Source organism: Peromyscus maniculatus, chromosome 1, assembly GCF_049852395.1.
Source record: "Peromyscus maniculatus bairdii isolate BWxNUB_F1_BW_parent chromosome 1, HU_Pman_BW_mat_3.1, whole genome shotgun sequence".
Classification (NCBI taxonomy): Eukaryota; Metazoa; Chordata; class Mammalia; order Rodentia; family Cricetidae; genus Peromyscus; species Peromyscus maniculatus.
In genome coordinates this window covers 92,475,583-92,500,283 of record NC_134852.1, presented here as the reverse complement: position 1 = coordinate 92,500,283, position 24,701 = coordinate 92,475,583, and the positions used below count along the sequence as shown (strand labels likewise).

At 50.3% G+C, this 24,701-nt stretch overlaps 1 protein-coding gene across 9 annotated transcripts in view; it reads right to left on the bottom strand.

Moving 5' to 3' along the window:
- Positions 1-1,561: 1,561 nt before the first annotated feature.
- The window catches only part of Slc28a1 (solute carrier family 28 member 1), a 48,892-nt gene continuing 25,752 nt past the window's right edge, over positions 1,562-24,701 (bottom strand). For all 9 annotated transcript variants that reach the window (XM_076546002.1, XM_076546022.1, XM_076546018.1 and 6 more), the window contains 10 exons: positions 23,624-23,704; positions 21,193-21,273; positions 17,906-18,031; positions 11,164-11,294; positions 7,975-8,143; positions 7,675-7,872; positions 4,321-4,402; positions 3,250-3,348; positions 3,030-3,141; positions 1,562-2,707 (listed from right to left, as the gene is read on the bottom strand). In XM_076546002.1, coding sequence (XP_076402117.1) covers positions 2,635-2,707; positions 3,030-3,141; positions 3,250-3,348; positions 4,321-4,402; positions 7,675-7,872; positions 7,975-8,143; positions 11,164-11,294; positions 17,906-18,031; positions 21,193-21,273; positions 23,624-23,704 — 1,152 coding nt within the window. In that variant the 3' untranslated portion in view covers positions 1,562-2,634. The remainder of the gene's footprint in view (positions 2,708-3,029; positions 3,142-3,249; positions 3,349-4,320; positions 4,403-7,674; positions 7,873-7,974; positions 8,144-11,163; positions 11,295-17,905; positions 18,032-21,192; positions 21,274-23,623; positions 23,705-24,701) is intronic.

Genomic DNA, 24,701 nt, shown 5'->3' with positions numbered 1-24,701 from the left:
GTTACTTAAAAGTTCAATATCTCTTTAAAATACTCAAAGTTGGGGCTGGAAAGATGGCTCAGAGGTTGAAAAATACTTGCTGCTCTTGCAGGGGACCCACAGCTGTCTCTAACTCCAGTTCCAGAGGATCCAACATCCTCTTCTAACCTCTGAGGACACCAGACACATTCATAGTACATATGAATACATACATACATACACACACACACTGCAGTATATATGTGCCCACAAACATACATCTTACACACATATGCAATAAAAATAAATAAATTTAAATATTCAAAGCCATAACTGTGGACTCCTATAAAATCCAAAATAGATCACATATTTTCTTATTCCAAAAGGGAAGAACCAGGGCACAATTATAATCAGATCAAAGCAAACCCCAAATCCAACAGTGTACAAAGCTCAGTCTCTGACATTTGAGACATTCATGATCTTCTGGGCTCCAAAGGGCTTGGGTGGTTCCATTTCCCTGCTCTGCCATTTCTGACATGCACAGCTAGTCTCCAAAGCTCAGGCCAGCTCCACTCCCTCCCTGCTGCTGTCGTTGGTGACATCCCACAGTCCTGACATCTCCCATATGCTGGGGTCTCCACTGTAACTGAGGCTGTCCCTGTACCAGTGTCCTCCCCAGGCCTCTTCAGGACTCTCACACCTGGTGCTGTGCCTCAGTTTATCTCCATGAGCCCTTCAGTCCTAGGGTCTCCACTGGAACTGAGGCTGCACCTCTGCCAGTGGTCCCTCCTAGTTCCACACAGTTCCAAGCCTCGCGGGCTCCTCATTGCTCTCCATGACCCCTTCATGCCTTCAGAACCATGTGTGACTCTTTTGCATTGCCATATTCTGCTGCCTGCTTGATGTACCGCCTTAGCTTAACTCCGTAGGCCACAGTTTCTGTCTGCTGATCTTGAGGAGCTACTTCCCAGAAGAGTTTGCCTCAGCAAACTTAATCCCAGCCAATTTGTCATGCCAGCTCACCAGCACTGATTGTCCCAGTAAACTAAAGGTTTCACTTCCAGGGACCCTTAGTCCAAAATATCAAGTGTCCTTGATAGTCTTTGGGGGACTCTGAAGCTTCATAAGCCAGGTCTCCATCATCTGCACTTCTCTCAACATTCTTGTCTTCCCAAGTTCCCACCAAGAAAAGTTCCTGGAGCTGAGAGAGAGAGAGAGAGAGAGAGAGAGGTGGTGCACACCCTTAATCCCAGCACTCGGGAGACAGAGGCAGGAGGAACTCTGTGAGTTTGAGGCCAACCTGGGCTCCACAGTGAGTTCCAGGCCAGTCAGTGCTATGTAGCAAGACCCTGTCACAAACAAACAAGCAAAACAAAAAACAAAACAAAGAAACCTCTTGAGCTGGCAAATGACCCCTCAGGTAAAGAATTTGCCATGCAAGCCGGCAGACTCAAGTTTGAGCCTCAGATCTGTATAAAGGTGGAAGAAAACAACCAACTCTCAAGTTATTCTCTGATCTCCACATGTGAGTAGTGGCACTCACACACCCTTACACTCACGTCACACACACACACACACACACACACACACACACACACACTAATAAAGTTTTTAAATAGTATTTATTATTATTATTATTATTATTATTATTATTATTATTATTATTATTATTGGTTTTTCCAGACAAAGTTTTTCTGTATACACTTGACTATCCTGGAATTCTCTCTGTAGACCTAGCTGTCCTGGAATTCTCTATGTAGACCAGGCTGGCCTCAAACTCAGAGCTCCACCTGCCTCTGCCTCCTGAGTGCTAGGATTAAAAGTGGTGTATGCCACCACTACCTGGCTGCATTGTATTATTTTTAATTGGGAGGCGGCAGGGCATGTGCCATAGCATACATGTAGAGGTCAGAGGATAACATGCAGAAGTCCTTCTCTCCTTCCACTATGTGTGTGTAGGGGTCTCAGGGATCAGAGTCAGGTCATCTAACTTAGCAGCAGATGCCTTTACCCGCTGAGATCTCTTGACAGCCCAAAGAACAAGTTCTTCTGGGCCAGATGTGATGGGCACACCTGTACTTCAGGCACTCAGGAAGTGATGCAGGAAGATCAGGAGTCATCCTTAGCTACAGAATGAGCTCCATGAGGCCCCCCATCTCAAAACCTAGCCAAACAAACCCCGTCTAACTTTATTTAGGTCCGTGTTCCAAACTTAGTGAGCCGTGGACCGCTGGGAACATCCAGCCTAGTGAGATGCTGTCCTGCAGGACACCAGTTTGGAAAGCACTCCGGGACTGAGTGAAGGTGGGTGTCTCTGGAGGCAGCTCCTGGGGGAGAACCCCAGCAAGTCTGATGCTTGCCAGGGAGCAGGGAGGTAGTTTGGGGCAGGTACACGTGAGGACCCCAAGGGAAGAGGAGTAGAGAGGACCAGCATGTTAGCCTGCAGAGGCCTAGGGAGCAGAGGGATGCTGGGAACTCTCACTTGAAGAGGTAGGACATGGGGGAGCAGTGATGTGACCAGGGGTGGGAGGAGTTTTCATTTACTGAAGTTTCCATTCACTGTAGCACCCTTTCCCGATGGTAGAATGGAAGTAGTGATGCGTCCCGTGGCCTCCTTGAGGACAGACACCTTCTGGGGTGAATGACTCCTGAGGGCAGGAAGACGTTCAGTTCCAGTTATGTGCAGATTGTGTGATTGTAAAATCGACAGCAGTTGTCCAGTGCCTCGGGGCCGAACTCCAAGCTGGTGCTGAAAATAAAGCAAACGCCACAGTAGGGTATCCAGGCCACTTCTGCAGCAGCTGATAGACTGTGCAGCCCTGGGAAAGTCGCTCTACGTCTCTGGTCCACCTTTCCTCCCCAGCCTTGGTCTTTAAGCCTTCATACGCCCCCCACACCCTCATTCCACACCCCCTATCCCCCCTAACCCCAAACTAGTAACAGCTGCTGCAGACATAACATTCCTCCTACCCTGCCCCCAGTGCCGAAAGCAGGAGGGTACTTGGGTCTTCTGCTCTGTGACTCTTGCAGCTCCAGGTCAGCCACCACCCACAGCCCGGGCGCTCGCTCACCTCTGGAAGACCTGGCCACAGCACTGGTACACCTCAAAGCTGCTGCTGCTGAGGGTCTGGTTCAGAAGGGACACACAGTCCACCTGGACGCCCCTGGGCACGTAGAGGACCCCTGTGGAGGGAAACAGCTTAGAGGCTTGGCCTAGCCGACCAGCCCTGCCTGAGAGGGGCTTAGAAAACCAGGCAGGCCGAGTTCTGAGCCTGCTGGAGCAGCACTCACCTGCCACACAGGCGTTCATCAGGGACACGAAGGCCCCGGTGATCAGCGCCCGGAGCACAATCTGGGAGAAGTCACTCCTCCGATGGGGGACCAGGGAGGCTTCAGAGGACATGAGAGCTTAGAGCCAAGGAGGCCTCCCACCCGCCCACCCCTCTGCCTACCTCTTGAAACTCTAGCACCCCCCTCCTCTGCTGAGTGGCAGGAGGGCAGAGGTGGCCCCTCATTGTCCTCTGGCCTACTGGGAAGCATTCAGTGATGTCTCCTTCACCCTACCCACTATAGCAAGAGAAGGAAAAGAAGTTAGCTTCTCTCTTTTCTTTTTTTAATGAAACAGGGTCTCTCATAGCCCAGGCTGGCTTTGAACTCCCTATGTAGTCAAGAATGATCTTGAACTGCTGATCTTCCTGCCTCTGCCTCCCGAATGTCGAGATGCCGGGCACCAGCCACTGTGCCCAGTTGATGTGGCACTGGAGATTAAACACAGCCTCCAGCATGCGAAAGCAAACACTCTAAGCGACTGAGCGACATCCCCAGCCTTGGGGTATGTATGCTGTCGTTTGTTCTGTGACAAGGTCTCATACAGCCCAGACTGGGCCTGAGTCACGATTCTCCTATTTCAGCCTCCTGGATGCTGCAAGGACAGGTGTTTGCCACTATGCCCGGCTAGGGAGCTGAGTTTGGGGTGCGGCACATTGAGGACTAAATACAGGCCGAGCCATTTCCTGGCTGACACTTCACTTCTCCGACACACAGTTTCACTCTCTCTAAACCAGGCCAACTGCACCTTGAGGGCTGCTGTGCCCATCTGTGCAGAGCCACATTCACGAGGGGCCTTCCTCTCGCTGGCTCCGAGGGCACAGTGTGAGGCAGAGGTGAGCCAGAAAACTCACATTTCAGGGGAAGAAAGTGGGGGAGCAGGAAGGGGACAGGGTGAGGGTGTCCTTCACTTACCTATGGCCTCCCTCCCTTTACACTGCCCATTGTCTCCATCACCCCTTCCCAACCATCCCCTAGGAATCCTCCTGGCTCCTGGCTCCTGGCTCCTGGGTGCTTCAGAGCCCAGGGACTCACTCAGGCCTCCCAGCATGATGCCGATGGAGCTGAAGTTGGAGAATCCGCAGAGGGCATATGTTGTCAGGATTTCTGCTCTGACCTGGAAATACAGATTACAAGGAGGCCTCAGCCCAGGCAATAAAGCCTCCCTGGTTTGTTTGTTTGTTTGTTTGTTTGTTTTTTGGTTAATCGAGACAGGGTTCCTCTGTGTAACCGCCCTAGCTGTCCTAGAACTAGCTCTGTAGACCAAGCTGGCCTCGAACTTACAGAGATCTCCTGCCTCTGCCTCCCAAGGACTGGGATTAAAGGTCAATTCCTTTATGGCCTTAGCCTTGGCATCCTCCATGATACTCCTTTGCCAGCCTCATACACGCACTCTAGGTCAGCTCACACTTCTAACTTCAAAGATCCCACCCCCTCTCAGCTGTCCTTCGGTCTGTAGCCTAAATGCCCACCTTTTGTTTTGGTGACAGGGCCTCAAATAGTCCTAAACTGTCCTCAAGCTCGTTGTGTAACTGAGGATGACTTTGAACTCCTGATCTTCCTGCTTCTACCTCTGAAGTTACGGACAGTAATATACACTACCATGCCCAGTGTGTGGGGTGCTGGGGATTGAACCCAGGGCTTCATGTATGCTAGGCAAGCACTCTATCAACTGAGCTACATCCCCAGCCTAGTTACCAGCTTTTGGGGATCTGATTCAGGCAGGTTCAGTGTGCTGAGGGCAGTCCGAGGATAGCCCTTCTCCCAGCTCTGCGGTCTCTTGCTTCTTTCTGGTCCCTGCAAATACCTAAAAGCCCAGACCTCAATCTAGGCACCGCCAGGCTGGAGTGGGTGGTCTGCTGCCGACAGCCATTGGGAGTCCAACCTGCCTGGCTTCCCGGCTCGTGATCAGCTTCTCAGTCACAAGGCCCGTGTAGTATAGAGGAAACGCCAGGTATACAATAGGTGATTAAGCAAAGTGGTTCTCCTCCCATTGTGCTGTGAACAGCTGTCTAATTTTCCAGAAAGAAATGTCAAGAGCCCAAATGAAACACTTAGGAAGAAAAAAAAAACAAAACTGGGTGCCATCATAAAGCTTCACACCATAAAGCTAATTTTAGAGCACTGAGAGCAATAGGAATTTGAAGCATAAAATGTTAGGACATGTATGACAATAATGACTATATTTACACGGTAGTATTACTATACTCCTCTGGGGGTGAACTAAATAAACGGAAGCTCAGAGAGATAAGTAACTGGAAGTTCGTATATCCAAAAGACAGCGGTGCCAAAATTTGAATCAGCCCTGTCTGATCAGCTCACGGTCTTAACTATTATGTCACATTGTTTCAAGAATTTAATCAGAGCTCTCCAGATCACCTCCTAAGAATTTAAAAAAAAAAAAAAAAAAAGAGAGAGAGAGAGAGGAAAAAGGAACCAAGGAGAAAGATTTGGTATAAAAATTGATGTTTAAAAAATTAAATTCTTCCAAACAAAATGAAACTGAGAAAAAATAGAAAACCCTAACAGAACCCAGGCCTGGAGGCTTAGGCCTTATAATCCAATCAGGAGGAGGGAAGAGGACTGTGGATTAAAGACTTCCCTGGTTAACTTAATGAGACCCTGTTTCAAAACAAAGGGCATTTGTAAAGGTAAGAAAGCTTTCCTGGAACTCTATGTAGCGCAGCATGGCCTTGAACCTCTGATCCTCCTGCCTCCTTAACTGGGCATTGGGATTGCCAGCACGTACCACCACACCTGGAGTTTATGCAGTGCTGGGGACCGAACTCGGGGCTTTGCGCATGCTATTCGAACACTCTACCGAATGCGCTACACCCGGAGCCCCCAAACCTGGTTTTAAGTACAGACTTCCGATGCTGCTTTGTTTCTGGCGGTGGCTTTGTTTCAGGGAGTGTGACTAGGTGGCACTAACCACCACAGGATGATTAGGAGAGCTGCTGCAGGCAGACTCTGCATGGGGTTCTGCTCCCCCACAGCTGAGGGAGCTCCTGAAGAATGACCCAGGAGGCAGGGAACGTTCTACGTTCAACATCGTCATACACACAGCCAAATAAGGAGTTGGGATGAATGACCCAACGGCGGCACAAGACTAGTAAATACGAAAGACACTCACAGCTGAGTCTGTGAGGTGCCTCAGCGGGGAAAATGTCTGCCGTAGAGGCTGACAAGCTGAGTTCAACCATATGTGCAACACGCACATGCACACACACACACACACACACACACACGCACACGCACGCACGCACGCACGCACGCACACGCATACTGAAATAACTATTATCAAATATTTTAAAGATACATTAATTTTGGAGCCGGGTGTGGTGGTGAATACCTTCAATCCCAGCACTCAGGAGGCAAAGGCTAGCCTGGTCTACAGAGGGAATTCCAGGACAGCCAAGACTACACACAAAAGCCCTGTCTCAAAAAAAAATTGGGGGTGGGTGGGTGGGCGCGCAAGGGGGGAGCCAGGGTCCACACATAAATTTCAAATGGTGTGTAGCTCAGTTTTAGCATACACAACAAGGGCCTGGTTCAATCTCCAGCACTGAAAACAAAAAGCTACATGCGTCAGTCATAAAGACAAGGGGAGAAAGCTGAGTACCGTGTTCTGCCAACAGTAACTGAAATTCTGTCTGAAAAAACAAAACAAAACCAAAGAAGCTGCTCCTGGAGGCTCACACCTGTAATCCCAGCACTCGAGAGGAATCAAGAGTTCAGGGCCATTCTTCCATGTATCTTTGGCCAGCCTGGGCTACATGAATCCCTGTCCCCCCAACAACATGTGCAAAAGAAGAAAATGGCTGGAAGAGCAATAGCTGTCATCTTAGCACAGTGAGATTATATACAGTTTTTGTTCCCAACAGTATGTTCTGACTTTGTATTCTTTTAGAGAGACTAATGCCAGAGCCCTTGTATCATTTTGTTCACGGTGGTGTTTTTAGAATAAATGTCAACAAAAAAAGCCAAGCACTAGACTGCGCACGCACCGTGTATATCATCGGGGGCTGTGGTGGAGGGTCTCCTAGCTCACTCACTCTTGGAGCTCACTAGACTCTCCCACGTGCTCCTTTGGGGAGCGGTAGCGGGTATTACACCCCTGTTTTCCAAAAGAGAGGCAAGGCGCAGTAGCTTCCCCAAGGCCAAAGCAACTGTGGCCCCTCGGGAACTCGGTCTCAGACAAATCTCTTCCAGGAGCCCACAGAGAGGCCCTGACATCTGTCTGGCCTGCCAGGATAGCAGGACATGGGTGATTAAGCACCACCTCAGTGTGGCTCAGGCAGGCCCGGGGAAACACAAAAACAGTTGCCAGGGGCCCGAGGGACGCTGCGCCATGCCGGTGCCGCCGCCGGGAAGAAATGCGGCCCTCACCGAGATCCACTGTTTCTTGCCACCGAGCCACTCCTCAGCCCCCGCCAGGCGTCTCTGCTTGTACTGGGAGAGCTCTTGATAGGCCACAAACTCATTCAGAAACAGCTTGATGCCCAGCAGCTCAGCCACCACCGGACAGTCCTCCCAGGCCACGCCCATCAAGAAGGCCACGGGCCGCAGGATGTAGGAGCAGATGAGCTGCAGATAAAGGGGCAAGAGAAGTGGGTCAGGCAGAGGGCTCATGCGGGTCTCCGTTTCTCATTGCCTAGCCTGAGACCATTCCCGCCACCACAGCCACACCTGGAAGCTGAGTCCCTGGATATCCACCATGTCCCCCAGCCAGGAGAGGGCGGCGTTGATGAAGGCCAGCACAGCCAGGAAGGCGATCAGGTTGGCGGCGATGTTGGCAACGACCTTCACGGAGATGGCGGCCCCAGCGCTGGCCGCCTCCACAAGGTTCTGAGCGTCTCTGCCATTGGGATCAAGAGGTGTCATTACGCACAGGAAAGGTCCCCACCGTGTAGGTTCAAAGAGGAACCTTGGACAGAGGGCCTCAGAACCAAGGAGCCTTGTTCTCGTTCTGAGATAGGGAGAGAAAAGATCTTCAAGGAGGTGAGGGTGGGGGCACTGCTGATCAAGGAATGAGAAAATACCCAGGGTTCTGGGCTGCGCTGCAAGCCAGGAGTTGACAGTTCAGTGAGTCTCTGGCTGCTGGAAAGGGGTGGCCGCAACCAAGCTGTGTTGAAAATTCAGTCAATACCACTGTGGTCAACACCACTCACGTTCTGAGGAGTTGAGACGAGGGAGGGAGGGAAGGAAGGAAGAAAGAGAGGAAAATATCTTAGCTTTTGTTTTATTTATTTTTATTTTGTTTTTGTTTTTGGGACAGGGTCTCTCTATGTAGCCCTGGCTGTCCTAGAACTCATTATATAGACCAGGCTGGCCTAGAATCACAGAGCTCCAGCTGCTTCCCAAGGGCTGAGATTAAAGACTTGCCCCGGGCTGGAGAGATGGCTCAGAGGTTAAGAGCACTGACTGCTCTTCCAGAGGTCCTGAGTCCAATTCCCAGCAACCACATGGTGGCTCACAACCACCTGTAATGAGATCTGGTGCCCTCTTCTGGCCTTCAGGGACACACGCAGGCAGAATACTATATACATAATGAGTTAATAAATCTTAAAAAAAAAAAAAAAAAAAAAAAGACTTGCCCCACCACATCTGGCTTCATTCATTACTATTTTTATTAATCACATGATGAAAATATTTTTGATATACTGGTTTGAGCAAAAGATTTTATTAAGGGGCTGGAGAGATGGCTCAGAGGTTAAGAGGCTGCTCTTCCAGAGGTCCTGAGTTCAATTCCCAGCACCCACATGGTGGCTTACAACCATCTGTAATGAGATCTGACACCCTCTTCTGTATACATAATAAAAATCCTTTAAAAAAAGATTTTATTAAGAGCATCTGTTTCTCTTTATTTTTAAAAAGCCACCATGAGTGCACACACCTTGAATCCCAGCTGATCTCTGTAAGTTTGAGGCCAGCCTGGTCTACACAGCTATGTCTGAAAAAGAAGATGCTTGCTGCCAGGGCTGATGACCTGGGTCTGATGCTTGGGAGCCACATGGCAGAAGCAGAGAACCAACTTCCACGAGAGTTGGTTGGAACCAGCCTGTTTTCAAGAGGCCGGAGATACACTGAGCTATCAATTCCTATCTTGCAGCCTCTTCAGAAACCTGAGTCCTTTCTCAGTTCTGTGATCAGCAGACCCTTTCCCTCTTGGAGTTCTTTTCTTTCTCTGTCTCAGAAAGAAAACGAGGTTCCTCTGAATGTCCTGTCACCTCCACACAAGTGCTGTGGCACACGCGCGCGTGCGTGCGTGGACCCACTCATATACACACACAGTAAATACATGAAATGCAGTAAGAAGATGTCTAGGGCTGAGGAGATGGCTCGGTGGTTAAGAGATCTTGCTGCTTGCAGAGAACACAGGTTCAGTTCCCAGACCCCACCTGGCAGCTTATAACTGTCCCTAATTCTAGTTCCGGGGATCTGTTTCCTTCTGATCTTCAAGGGCACCAGGCACACATGCAGTACACTTACATACATGTGGGAAAAACCAGTCATAAGCCTTTAAGTGTGTGTGTGTGTGTGTGTGTGTGTGTGTGTGTGTGTGTAAAGATGTTTACTAGAAAATATGTAATAAAGGTTAGGTATGTAATTCAACTGTTAGAGTGCTTGCCTAGCACGTGCGAAACTCTGGGTTTGATTCCCCAGCACCCCAAAAGTTGGGTGTGATGGTACACCTATAATCCCTGCATCAGGCAGTAGAGGCAAGAGGATCAGAGTTTCAAGGTCAGATACCTAGACAGTTTGAGACAAGATGGGATACTTGAGACTTTCTCAAAAAAAAAAAAAAAAAAAAAAAAAAAAGGAAGAGAGAAAGAAAGAGGAGGGAGGGGAAGAGAGAGAGAGAGAGAGAGAGAGAGAGAGAGAGAGAGAGAGAGAGTAGTGGGGGTGGTTTGCAGTCTATTTCCACAGGGCAGAGCAGCCTCAGAGCCTCAGGAGGTGTGAGGTTTGGATAAGTAACCCTTGTGTCTTTTCAGCATCAGTGTGGAGATGGCCTCATGGAGCCTAGGCTGGCCCGGAATTTACTGTGTAGTAATGGTAAGGATGCCCTCCGACTCCTAACCTCCCTGCCTCCATCTCCCAGATGCTGGGGTTACCGACATATGACACCACACCCAGCTTCTTGTCGATATTTTTCAAGGACCGGTTAATGGTGATGATTAAGACCGTGACAAAGGCGGATTAGGCGCCTGGCATGCCACTTGTCAATGTGAGGCTGCCACCTGGTGGTCAGAGGCCAGGCACGCCGAGACGGTGGCACCAACCAAGAGGGGAGCCTCACTGGCGAACCTTGACAGCCCTTTTTTTCTTGCTAGTCAGGAACAGACAGATTATAACTTGAAAAGTGAGATCAATATTCATTGCTGGTTCTTTTTCTTTGTTTTGTTCTGTTGATATGAGTCTCACTAGGCAGCCAAGTTGGCCTAGGCCTTGCTAGCTAGGCTGGCCTTGACCTCTCCATTTCCCTACATCAACCACTTCAGCAAGTCTATGTTTGGGTTGGAGAGATGGCTCACAGGTTAAGGGTCACTGGCTGCACTTCCAGAGGACCCAAGTTCGATTCCCAGCCTCCAAATGGAGGCTCATAACCTAACCCATATGGAGGCTCTGTAACCCCAGTTACCCTGCTCTGGCCTCCCCGAGTTCCTGGTCAGATAATACACGCAGGCAAATACTCATACATACTAAAGAAATAAATTAGTTCTTTTAAAAAAAAAAAAAGAGTGTGTTTTTGCCTGTGAAGCCACACCATGGTAGTGATGGGAGAGAAAGCTCCGTGGAGACGAAAGGAACCGAGTCAAGGGCAGCCCTGCTCCTCCCCACCTCAGCCCCCTCCCCAGTGCCCCCTGCTGCACCCACCCATAACTCAGCCTCACTCCTTCCGCACTCCGGAACTTGGACTCCTCCACCTCCGGGTAGACCAGCTTGGAGAGGGCCAAAGCGCACGGGGCCGCCATGACCGAGGCAGCAATTAAGGAGGCAGCGTCAATCTGTAAGAACAACCGAGAGGGGCGGGGTGGTGAGAGCAGAGTGCTTGTCCAGCGTGCACGAAGGCCTAGATTTCATCTCCAGAACCACAGAACCAGGCACGGAGGTGCCCTCAGGAAGTTGGAACAGGAGGATCAGGAAGTCAAGGTCATCCTGGGCTACATAGTGAGTTCAAGGTCAGCCTGAGACCCTGTCTCAAAAATATAAATAAATAAAATAAATGACAGGGAGGTAGAAGGGACAGGTAGAAGAAATGAGGTGGCAGAGGGACATGTTCTTCACCCCATTAGTATGACCTCGCTGTATCACTGCTGGCACGGTGATTAATAATCCCCTTTATGTTCAGAGGCTCTCCCAGGACTTCTGTAAGGGCCCATGAGATGGCTGAGCAGGTAAAGGCGCTTGCTGTTAAGCCTGAAGACCCGAGTTCAATCCCTGGAACTGACGTAGCAGGAGAGAACTGACTGCTGCAAGTTGTCCCTGCCTCCTACCCAGGTACACAGATACACACACAAACAAATGCATGTAAAAAAAAATAACAAAAAAGAGTGATCGCTGCTTCCCTAAAAAAAATACTCCTGCAAGGTAGGCAGTGCAAGTATTATTACCCCATTTATATGCAAGGAAACCGAGGCCCTGGACGAGTAACTAACTATAAGTTGCTCAAAATAAAGGATGAGGAAGAATTAAAATCCGACATGGCCTTTGGCTCCAATTTCACGGGTCCTCCTCTCATCTAGGCTGTCTCTCTTTGACCACTAATCCCCACTGGCTGAGGAGTTTGTGACAGATTCAGACAATGCTCCAGAACTGAGAGATGGGATGGGTGCGAGAGGTAGCCCATCCCCCTCAACCTTCAACACCCCCCCCCACACACACACACCTGGCATAGCTTATGTGCCAGTCTATGAGCGCAATGCCTAGCCTATATTCGATCTCTGAGTACTTGACAGGAAACTCACTGCTTCAAAGCAGCCGTCATGCTCACTCCCATACTAGGAAGCCCTTTTCAGGAGCCAGCCTCCTTCCAGTGCCCTGGAAACACTGGGTCTGTCTCTGGGAATCACACTGGACAGGCGCTCCAGCAAGATGGGTGGGGGTGCTTCCCAGACACATACCCTCACTGCTCCAGAGACAAACGAGACAGCCCTCCCCTCCGCTGTGTTATCCACTGGCCAGCCGGTGAAATCAGAACCAACTCAACCATCTAACAAGGAGCAAATGGCCGTGTGAATGGCTGTTTGGCCTACATGGTGGTGCATTGCGGTACATCATAGGCGCCTGGTGCCCGTGGAGGCCAGCAGAGGGCCTCAGATCTCTGGAAACTGAGTTACAGATGATTGTGGATTGTCCTGTGGGTGCTGGAACATGGGTTCTCTGTAAGGGCAGCCAGTGCTCTTACCCACAGAGCCATTGCTCCACTCTGAGAACGGTCTCTAGAAAATGATGCTTCTCGGGGTCCTGCGGTAATGCCCACAACATTGCACGAAGAGTGGGACCGTAAAGATGACGGAAAATAAACACCAAACCGCCTAGAGAGAACCCCAGAAACAAGTCCCCCAAATTGCCGGCACACTGGCTGCTCCTGGTGAGCTGGGTTTGAAGTAATTTTCTTCCTTGCTGCTTTTTGGTAGCTTCCAATAGGTCCACAACTCCGTAACATTTTTTTATAAACAGGAAAGTGAACTAGATCTTTTCTCTTTCAATTTTGTAGTAAGCCAATAGCAGTTTTCTGGGATGCAGGTCAGTCAACAGAGAATTTGTCTAACATCAAGAAGTGTTGAATTCCATCCCTGGCATCACACGAACTGGGGAGGGTGGTGCAGTCCTGTAATTCTAGCACTCTGGAGGTGGTGATGGAAGAATCAGGAGTTCAAAGTCATCCTTGGTTTCTCAGTGAGTTTGAAGCCAGCCTAGATGCATGAGGCCCTGTTTTTAAAAGGGGGTGGGGCTGAAGAGATGCCTCCATAGTTAAGAATGCTGGCTGCCTTGCAGAGGAACCTGAGTTCAGTTCCCAGCCCCCCATCAAACAACTCAAAACAGATGCCCTCTTCTGGGCATGGTGGCACATGCCGTTAGTTCCAGTAGAGGCAGGCAGATCTCTGTGAGTTCAAGACCAGCCTGGCCTATGTAGTAAATTCTAGGCTAATCAGAGCTACACAGTGACCCTGTGTCTCAAAAGAAGGAAGGAGGAGAGGAGAGAAGGAGGAAGGTGAGTTTACATGGGCTAATACAAGCGGAGGGCAGAAGTTCCCAGGGAACAGTCAGGAAGCGCAGAGGCGGAAGCAGGTCTGGAGATCTTCAGGCTCAGAATTCCTCCTTCTCTTTCTAAACTTGCTTGTTTCTCCTCATCCAGAAGCAGAAACCACTCAGGGTGTGATAATGAAGTGCTGCTCTCACAGGCTCGGGTGTCAAGGCTTGGTCCTCAGCTGGTGTGATAGAGAGGCCCCTGGCTCACAGCGGGGAGGGCCTAGCCTCAGCAACAGGTTAATCCATCAACACGCTGAGTCGGGAGGAAGAGCCTGGCCAGAAGAAGTAGGTCACCGGGACATACCTTTAGGGACATCTGGTGCCCAGACTCTTCCTCTCTGTCTCTCTGCTCTGCCATGTTGTCCGATCTCAACACAAGCCCACAGCGATGGGGCAAAGTGAGTATGGGCGGAAACCTCTGGTGGCGTGATAATTAATAAGATAAATCTGCATTTTCAGCATTTCTCTGGGGTGCTTTGTCATAGTAACAGAAAGGTCACTCATATCCCATGAAAATGAGCCCGCAGTGGCCCCCAATTCCTCCGTCAGGAGCACTAGATGGCAGGCTCAGGACCCCGGCTCCTTCCTGGATAAAGGGCAGTTTGCATGGGTGCCCTCTTTGAACTTTCTCGGCCTCACTTGTCTCCTCCCTGGCTGCCCAGCTGCAGCGTGGAGAGTGCCACACCTGCAATCTGGGGCTTTTCCTGACCTCTTCTTCAGCTTGAAGAGTACACCCGGTTTGTGAGCTTCGATCTTAGTAGGGAAGACGTATTTCAGAGCCAATGCAGCCACAGCCTCAGATCCCACAGTGGCCATTCCTGCTCTTCATGGAGAGGTGGAGACCTGCATGCAGGCCGTGAAGCTCCTTCATCCCACACCAGCCTACTGCGGCCCCTTCGCGATTTCCCCAGCCCTGTCGCCAGGAGCTCAGTCAAGGATGCCTTCCATCAGCTACCCAGGGCCCCTTCTCCCCAGGTGTCCCACGTGGAAACAGAGGACAAGGGCACACCACCTTTCAGGAAGGAATTTAGTGAGAAAGAAAATAAAGGAGCCAGTCGCTGGACGGATTTCTGATCTGACTATGACCACCTTTTCAGCACCATGCTACGTGTCTTCTGCCCATCTTCAGTTCATCTACTGAGGTCAGGCAGCCAGCACATCTGCCCATTTTACAGATGTGGAAACTGAACAACAGAGTCACTTTACTCACTCAGGATCTTGCAGATCCTGTTCCACTTGGGGGCAATTCAATAAGAGACATGAGTGGCTGACTCCTGAATGTTACTCTGAACCAGCTTGGATTCAGAGACCCCTGCACCAAGAGACCAGTTTGTTTGGATTTGCAGTAAAAGCTGGTGTCTGTTCTAGAGCCTTCGGAACAGCAGCATGGTTGGAAATGTACATGGTAGTCACTACAGAATGATTCAGTCAAGTGGCACTTGGGGCTGTGTGACAAAAGAGAAGACCCCGGTCGGCACTGTCCAATACAACCTTGACGGAGACCACACCTGTAATTTTATGCCTGTCACATTCTTTTACATGGGGTCTTGTGTAGCCCAGGCTAGCCTCAAAGTTGCTAGGCCGCTGATGGTGGCCTCAAACTTGTGATCTTTCTCCTCTACCACCCAGGTGCTGGCCCGGTAAGACATGTGACACCACACAGAAAAACACCAACACCTTCGCTGTGGCCAGTAACCACATTTTTTAAAGTGCAAGGAAAGCCAGGCCTGGGGGCAGCACGTTGGTAATGCTATGTTGGAGGCTGAGGCAGGAGGTCACCAGTTCAGGCCAATCTAAGTAACTTAGTGAGACACCATTTTTAAAAAAAAAATTGGAACGTCAGCTCAGCGGTACAGGACTTGTGTAGCACTTGGGATAGAGGCCCTGGGCTTGCTCACTAACGCTGAGAGGAGAGTGAAAGAGGAGAGATCTGGTTCATTTTTAATGTGTTCTAATTAACCCAATGTACCATCAAAGCTTTTCTCCCCCCCCCCATAATAATATAAACTAATTTAATAAAACATCTTAATTTTTTTTTCTGCGCAAAGCCTTCCACACACCTCTTTTCAAACCAGCCACGTTTCCGGTGCTCAGTAGCCCCTCACTACTGTGTGGACAGGTCCTGGAACTATCCAGACACCTGCAATAGGAAGGTTGTGGGCCAAGGGTCGGAAGCTGAGCCACAAAGAGAAATCTGTGAACTGAGGGGAGAAGGCTCAGCGGGTCAGAGCACGTGCCATACCAAGCCTTAGTTCAAGCCCAGAGCCCACGGTGGGAGGAAGAGAACCGGCTCCCAAAGGTGTCCCCTACCCACACACGCATGCCTTTGACAAGTGTGCCCTGTGCTCAGACACAAACAATAATAGTAAAAACAATTTTTAAATAATGAATCTGTGAACTGAGAGTGTAGCCCAACGACTCGCCTAGCACACCCAGGGTCCTGAGTTTGAAACCCAGCCACATAAAAACAGAGCAAAAAAAGACTGGGAGTCTCCCGGGGACAGGGCAGGAGGCCGGGCAGTGACGGCCAAGGGCAGGTGGGGGCAGAAGAGAGCTTCTCCACAGCCCGGGATGGGAGGAGTAGAGCAGGGGAGAGGGGAGGAAGGGAAGAGGCGGGGAAGGGAAGAGGAGAGGCTGGTTATGTCCTATCCCAGACCCTGCTATGATCGCAGCCTGAGGCTCCCCCCCCCCCTGCCCCGGGGGGCCCTGTGGCAGCCTCCGCACATCTGTAAGGCTACAGAGGAGGGGTAGCCAGACTGTCAGCTGGGAGGAAAAATGTCCCCAGGGCCAGACTCATGACTAAAAAAGAGAAGGAGGGAGCTGAGTTTTAAGCCAGATGGTGTAAAAGGGACAAAGTGTCTTCCGGTATGGTGTGGATGGTCTTTGACTTAATGGCTCAAACAAATAGTTTTTACATCAAGGTAGTCTTAAAGTGATAAGCGTTTTGTAGAAACTGCACTTGGCATTTGGAATGGTGATCTTTCCTAGGCTAGCCAAACACTTTCTTGTAATGCTGGTGGCAGCAGCCAGCCAAGCCCCCCATCCGGGTCTGCCCCCACGATCAGGCCAGGGGAAGGCTTGGTGCTCACAGTGTACTGTCTGTGATGGAGCAGGTTAGACAAATTCCGTGCATTTTCAACTTACGATGCATTTATAGATGTGTTACTGGGCATAGGCCCATTACATCCAATACAGCAGACTGTTCTTAAGTTTTCTTTTACTTTTTGAAGTGGGGTTTCACTATGTGACCATGGCTGGTGTTGAACTTTCAATCCTCCTGCCTCAGCTTCTGGATTGTGCAATTATAGGTGGTGACGGATTTATCTTTTATTTTTTATTTTACTATGGTATAACGAACTCAGGGCTTTCCAATGGTAGGCAAATACTGCCTGTGAGATACATCTCTTGCCTTTTAAGTCCTAGTTAGTGACTGAAGGTCTCTGCAAATCTCACATGGCTAGAAAGAACATGGGGTGATTCTTAATACTGACCACAAGGCCCAGAGCAAAGCTAAGACATTTAAAGACCTTCAGATGTGAAAATAGTATGTCCAATATATCGCTATGAGAAGCAATTTCACGCACACAGTTTGGGGTTTCGATTTTTGTCTGTTTTGTTTTTTTCTTTGTTTGGTTTTTGAGGCAGGAGAGCCTCCAGCTCTGTATGTACCTGATGACCTGGAACGTCTGATCCTCCTGCCTGTACCTCCCAAATGCTAAGATTACAGCTCTTAAAAAATAAAAATTATGTGTGTGGGGGAAGGGTGGCACAAGCCTTTAATCCCAGCCCTTGGGAGGCAGAGGCAGGCAGATCTCTGTGAGTTCAAGGCCAGCCTGGGCTACAGAGAGAGTTCCAGGACAGCCAGAGCTACACAGAGAAACCCTGTCTCGAAAAACAAAACAAAACAAAACAAAAAAAACAAAATAAAAGTGTGTGTGTGTGTGTGTGTGTGTGTGTGTGTGTGTGTGTGTGTGTGTGTAGGGTGATAAGGCAGATCTCCAGGGACTATGGAAAAGTGAGCACACATTTCAGAGTCAGATAGATCTGGGTTCAGATCCTGGCTTTAACCATTCATTTATTCTCTGAGCCTCAATTTGCTTATCTATAAAATAGGTATACTAGAGTGCCCAGCTCAGTGCCTGACACATAATAAAAGCTTAGTAAAGGGAATTCAAGGAACCTGCCCCAGCAGCCCCGTGAGAAGCCTGAGCAAGTGGTTCAGTCCAGCAGTCCTGCCTTGCTCAGGCAAAGCTGGGCTTTGAGACAGAGAGGGGACACCCCATGGCTGCTGTGACTGTATGGAGCTTCCAGAAAGGCAATCTCGGAGCTTTGGCATAGGCAAGCAGCGGAAGGTTCAACCTACCCCAAAGGAGATGTAGGCGCCCAGGAGGCTGCCGGCAATGGTGGCGTAGCCTCCAGTCATGACGACGTGAACTTCAGAGAGTGTCATGTCTGCTAGATAGGGCCGGATCAGCAGAGGAGCTTCGGTCTACAAACAAGACAGATGGCAGACAATGAACTGGGGTGACTGGGCACTGTTCTCATGCACCTCGCCCTGGAAGTGATGGTCATGGTGCATGATGAAGAATCTCAGAGGAGGAAACAGCTGGGTAGTTCCTAGTCGGCGGGGTCTCTCCAGACCTCACTGTCCTCCCACCTCTGTGGAAGGACCACCACACCACACTGTGTTTCACACTGCTCCCTGTGTTGACACATACCATGTGCCTCACACCCAGGCATCTCCTCACTGCTTACAACCTGAGACAGAAAGAGCCTCACTTTCCAGGGGAGCAGAAAAGGGGAAGCAAGCCTGAGCTGTTGATGAGGCCAGAGGGTACCACCAAGAAAGGAGCTGGGTATGCAATGGCCATTTGCTTCGGGACCTGTGGGGAAGTCTGGGCCACTCTTTATTTGTCCAATACAGCTACAGACTCCCTGGCATCTTGGTACTGTTCTGCAGGATAGGGAGATGGGAGGATGATGGCTCATCTTCATTGTCAAGGTGACTGGGTTCAGAATCACCATGGAAACACACCTTTGGTGCATCTGGAAGGGTGCTTTCAAAGAGGTCTAACTGAGGGGGGGCGACCCACCTACCCTGAATGTGGATGGCATCATCCCATAGGATGAATACAAAGTGGAAAGTGAGCTGAGCACCAGCATGCATCTCCCCGGCTTCCGACTGCAGACACACTATGATGGCTGCCTCCCACTCCCGGGCCGTCTCTGCCAACATAGACTGCACCTCTAAAATGTGAGCCAAAGTAAGCATCTCCTAGGGAAGCCTAGGGTGCTGCTGTCAGTATTTCATCACAGGAACATGAAAAGTAAGCAACACACCGAAGGGGTAAGAACTCTCCCTGGGAGCAGGAAGAGGGAGGGAGGTCAAGAGGAAGGAGAGAGAGATAAGAATAAGGAGCCAGGTAGATACTCGCTATGGTTTTAGAGGGTGATGGAATCTATGAAGAGATGTAAGAAAGAAGACCTCATGGTTAGGGAATATTGGCAAAGGTCTCTTTGAGGATGTAGCATTGAGTTAATGTTAGCCAAGATGGGAAGGGGCCGACCATGGACTTGTGGCTCAGCAGTCAGGCAGAGCGAAGGCCTGAGGACAGGAATAGCCTGGCCAAGTTTGAGGAGTGCTGAGGAGGAAGACAGGTCTGTCACGGAGTGCTGTGTGTGAGGACTAGTCTGATATGGAGGCAGAAGAGCGCAGATGGGCTCTGGGGGAAGAAGTCCACTTGTTTGGGTAGGGCATGGCATTAGGTGTGTGTGCGTGTGCGTGTGCGTGTGTGTGTATGTGTGTGTCTAGGATAGAACCTCTAGGGTTTTGCCCATGTTCAGCACGCATTCTACCACTGAGTCACACCCCCAGCTCCTCGTACATGTTTTTGACAGGTCACTCAGCCGTGTCTAAGGATGGATGGGAGGAGTGAGGATGGAAGCAGGGAGGAGGACAGCAGGGAGGACGGGTAGTGATGGCAGTGGTCCAGGAGACTGGCAGCATGGCTCCCAGCAAGGAAGAAGGGCAGGACCAGGGATGGATGGATGCAGGGGCGGAGCTGAGGGACTTGGTTCCAGGTGGGATGCATGGGTAGAGCAGAGTGAGGGAAGCAGAGGAAGGTGGGATGGCTTTCTGGGTTGTCTGAATAACCCACGGGAGATGTTGTCGCTTCCTGGGAGTCTTAAGAAGATGCAGCTGTGTCAAGGAGAGGGACTCTGGGTCCTGCGTGGTGAATTTGAGACATCTCTGAGGTATTATTGACTCACAGGTAGGAAACGGTCAGACCACCAGTCCAGAGTTCAGGGAGGAAGGATGGGCTCGGGGCTCCAGATCAGGACACATATAAAGCATTTACAGCCACGAGACTACCGTAAAACCTTGGGGAGGGAGTGTGGACTGCGTAGGTGGGCCAGGCCTGCCATGGTTATAGACTGAAATGGCGTCAGCAAACCTTTGACGCTCTTACTCTGTCCTCCCTTTGATGGAAATGAGGCAAAGGGTCTAGGGAGATTGGACCAACCACGTAGACACACTAAGGGACGTTGGGAGCTCTTTACGGCAGCCAGAGCGACACCAGGCACCGCTGCCGTTCTTTTCTCAGCAGAAACGGGCTGTGTCTTTAAGCTTTCACCATAGTCGGGGTTCTGTACTCTGGGGCCCTCCTCTTCTTGGGCCTCAGTTTTAACATCCTAAAGGGATTTGGTTGGTGGTTCACGCCTGTGACTCAAACACTCAAGAGGTAGAGGCAAAAGGAGCAGCGGAAGGCCTGTACTCCCAGCCCTCAAGAGGCAGGGACAGGTGGATCTCCAGAGTTCTAGGCCAGCCTGGTCTATAGAGTGAGTTCCAGGAGAGCCAAGGCTACACAGGGAAACCCTGTCTCGAAAAACAAAACAAAACAAACAAAAGCTCAGAGAGATGGGGCGGGGGAGGGAGGGAGATAGACAGAAAGAGGATAGACAGAGACAGACAGAGATAGAGACAGAGGGGGGTTATTTTGAGAACATCTTATCTGCAACCACATCTGTCTAGAACACCAAACATACAAAGTATAAAACCCTTTAAAATTAGCATGCTTGCACCATAACAAAAAATAGGCTGATATTTTCTAAAAACTTCTAAACTACCCAGTGACATAAGAAACCACTTGACAAGGGCATCTCTTAGGGACTCCCTGACTTGCACAGTTTCCTTCTCAGGAGGGTCAGGCCTGAAGAGACTCGGGAGGCCCAGCGCCTTCAGAGCCATAGTTATTCTGAAAACTACATTTCGGATAGAAGAAAGCTGAGACAAATAATACAGTGGAAAGAAGTCTGCTGAGGAATCAGACAAACGAAACCTAAATGTTGTCTTCACTTATCCCTGGGGGGTCTTGGCCAAACCATTCATAGCTTCCCGGCCTCAGTTTCCCCATCTAATGCCCGTGAGTCTCTGAGCTGATGACAACAGCCTAGGCTGTAGTGGCAGAGATGCCGAATAGACCACGTCTGGGTTTGGCATGACACAGGCAGGGCATGCAGCCACCAAACCAAGCATCCCTGGGCAGCAGCCTTCGGTGACCCTGGGGACAGGTTCGGATGGCTCTCCCTCGAATTAAATTGGATCCCTGCGCCCGACTCCAGTCTGGTTTGGGTAGATGCGGTACCCACCTGGCTCACAAAGATGTTTCCGGCCACACTCAGGGTCTCAGTGGCTGAGGTGCCCATGGTGACCTGCATCAGCCAGGCAATCTGGGGGGGATAAAAAAGAGTGCTCATGAGTGGACATTAGCAAGACCAGACTCAGAAAGACTTGAGGGGTGATGTGATGTGGTGATATGTTGTTTGTGCTCTCGCAAATAAAGCTTGCCTGGAGATCAGATCGGGGAGCTCGCCACTAGAGGCCAGGCAGTGGTGACACACACCTTTCATCCCAGCACTTGGGAGGAGGAAACAGGAAGTGATACAGCTGGGCCGAAGTGATAAGGCGGGAGGAGACAGTGTGGCCCCTGGCAGTCTGAGGATTCCTCAGAGGTAAGCAGTCTTTCTAGTGGCTGCTGCTCTGCTTCTCTGATCTCTCAGCTTTCACCCTGATATCTGACGGTGGGTGTTTATTACTAAGACCAATTAGAATTCACACTATGGGGTGAAGGTACCTTAGAAGTCTTCCTTCCAGCCCAGGGCCCTGCTGTGGTTTGAATGGCCTCTCCAAAACTCATGGTGAACTTTAATTAGCACTGGGGTAGTATTACAGGTGGTGGGGGACTGGGGAGATGACGGCTCCGTCTGTCAGGTACCCGTGTAAAAAGCAAGCACCTGTAATCCCAGCGCTGGCGAAATGGAGACAGGGGATCCCCGGGAATTGCTGGCCAGTCAGTCTAGCCAAATCAGTGAGCTCCAGGTTCAGTGAGAGATCCTATCTCAGAAAACAAGGTGGAGGGTGAGCCAGCTGGCTCATCGGGTAAAGGCATTTGCCACCAAGCCTGATGGCCTAGTCTGATCCCCAGGACCCATGAAGTGGAAAGAGAACCTACTCCTGCAAGTTGTCCTCTGACTGCTACACATGTCTGTGGCATACAAACATACATACACAAAAATAAATTTATATATATAATATATTAGCCGGGCAGTGGTGGCCCATGCCTTTAATACCAGCACTCGGGAGGCAGAGCCAGGCAGATCTCTGTGAGTTCAAGGCCAGCCTGGTCTGTCTACATAGTGAGTTCCGGGACAGCCAGAGCTACATAGTAAAACCCTGTCTCAAAAAAAAAAAAAGTTCACCGTAATGTCTGGCCTAGTCCCCTCAGCTACTTCACTAGAGACTTCCTTTTCCAAGTAACATCTGGTAGCATGCCAGGGTCTAGAGTTCAGTGGAAAGGGCTTGGGACACATTGTTCTAGAAAGTTCCTCCCTGGAATGTTTCTGCACCACTCCCGCCTCTCAGCCTGCCCTTGTTCAGCCTCTCTTCGTAAGTGTTTGGAAATAGCCTTCTTCCTCTCGTCCAGGCCTGTCACTCTCTGTCCCTCCAGGCCTGCCGTGTAGGCTGTGGATTCCAGCCCTTGTACTCTGTGGCTTACAGCACGGTTTGTCCACGGCCATGGTTGAACACGTTCTCCAGATCCAGGGACAGTCCCCTCCCTTGGATTCTGCCGAGTGTGCTCTTGACATAACCATGGGTCACTTTTTATTCTTGCTCCCATCCAAAGGTGCTGATTTATTCTGAGCATCTTTTGTGAGGTCTGATGCTGTCGAGTGCTGTACAATGCTGTTTCCAACATCCTGATGTTATGCAGCAGATCTCACAAACCTAAGCACCTTTGGGCTGCCAGGGTGGCCCAGCAGGTAAAGGCGCTTGCTGCCAAGCCTACCAACCTGAGTTTGAGCCCCAGGTCTCACACGGCAGGAGGAGAAGACCAATTCCTGCACTGTGTCTTCAGACCTCCACATGTGCATCCTGATATGTGTGCATTCACACATGTGTGTGTGCGCACACACACAATAAACAAACAAATAAATAAATGTAACAGTCTTTTTTTTAAGTGAGCACATTTATATTAGCTAAGTCTGGCCAACGTGGCCTGATGTTTTAATCTCTCGGGATCATTTTGGTATAATTTTTCTCCTAAAGCTCATGTTGCCTCATAGGCCCCCAACCCTCCCTCCCGTAAAGACTGCATTGAATTTTGATGCCATTTTCCCCCTAGTATTGGGATGAGAGACCTTCTGAAGGGATGTTTGATTAGCAATAGATTCGGAGAGAATGTGAAGTGTGGGAGCAGTGGATTCTGGGAAGGCATGGCCTTGAGGAACAAGAGACTCTGGGAGGGTATGGACCCTGGAAGCAGAGGATTCTGGGAAGGCATGGCCTTGAGGAACAAGAGACTCTGGGAGGGTATGGACCCTGGAAGCAGAGGACTCTGGGAAGGTATGGATCCAGAAAGTAAGGAATTCTAGGGTAGGGAGGTAGACCTTGAGTCATGGGATTCTGGGAGAGTATGGACGCTGAAGGCAGGGACATCCTGGGATGACAGGATTCGAGAGGGCGTGAACCTGAGAGCTGGAGACTCAGAAGACCCCAGAAGACTCAGGCCCGAGAACTCACCTTCAGGATCACCCACTGCATGAGGCCCAGATAGTACAGAACCGACATAACACAGCTGAAGAAAACAATGATGGGCAAAACCTGCAGGGAAACAGAGGATCTCGGGTAAGAGGTGCAGGCCAGGGCTGGGCTGTGGGGTTGTGGGGGGGCGGCTCTGCCCACCTGTTTCTTGGGATTGTCATGAAGGGTAAAGGAGCAGGCTCAGGTCTAGCACCCCGATGGACTCTTCTACTTCTTCATAAGCTCAGTTCTGGTCTATGGCTCTGGCCTGGTTGGGCCCCCTGCACTCTGGGCCCGAGTGAGGCAACTCTCCTCATTGTGGCTTTCTGCTTCTGTTCAGGGCCATCAAGCTTGGAGCAGAGTTATCCTGGCCCTGCCATTAGCATCTCATCCTGTCACCCTGCTTCCTCTTCAACCATGCCGGGACCCTCACATCCATTCACCCTGCTTCCTCTTCAACCATGCCGGGACCCTCACATCCATTCCTTCCCTTCCAGACCCACAGCCCCACCCCGGGGCTTTCTCCCTACAGCTCTTTTATTTATTTATTTTTAAAGATTTATTTTATTGTTTTAATTATATGTAGATGGAGGGGCATGGTACGCGCACATGCGAGCAGGTGCCTACAGAAGCCAAAAGAGGGCATCCGGTGCCCCGGGGCTGGAGATGGTTGTGCAATGCCCGGCACAGGTGCTGGGAACCGAACTCAGGTCTTCTGCAGGAACAGAGCACACTGTGCACTGCCGAGTCCATCTCCCCCCGCCCCAACTTCGGCTCATTTGTGGTAGCAGAACTTGCGTGTCTTCTGACAGAGGGCTGATTTAGTAGCCCACAGCATGGCCACATGCTGTGAACTAAATGTCAGGAAATGAGAACAAGAAAGCTCTTGGAGTCTCTGGAGAAGCTTACACACGCGTCTTGAGTGTGTGCCCTTCTCCTAAGCCCTTCTTGCTCCCTCAATGCTCCTGCTAAAAATAAAACGAGAGAATAGGAGAGTAAGGGAAAGCTCCCTGTGGGGACTTGTGAGAGGATTCTCCAGGCAGGCTATCAAGCTGGTTGTGGTGGCACACGCCTTGAA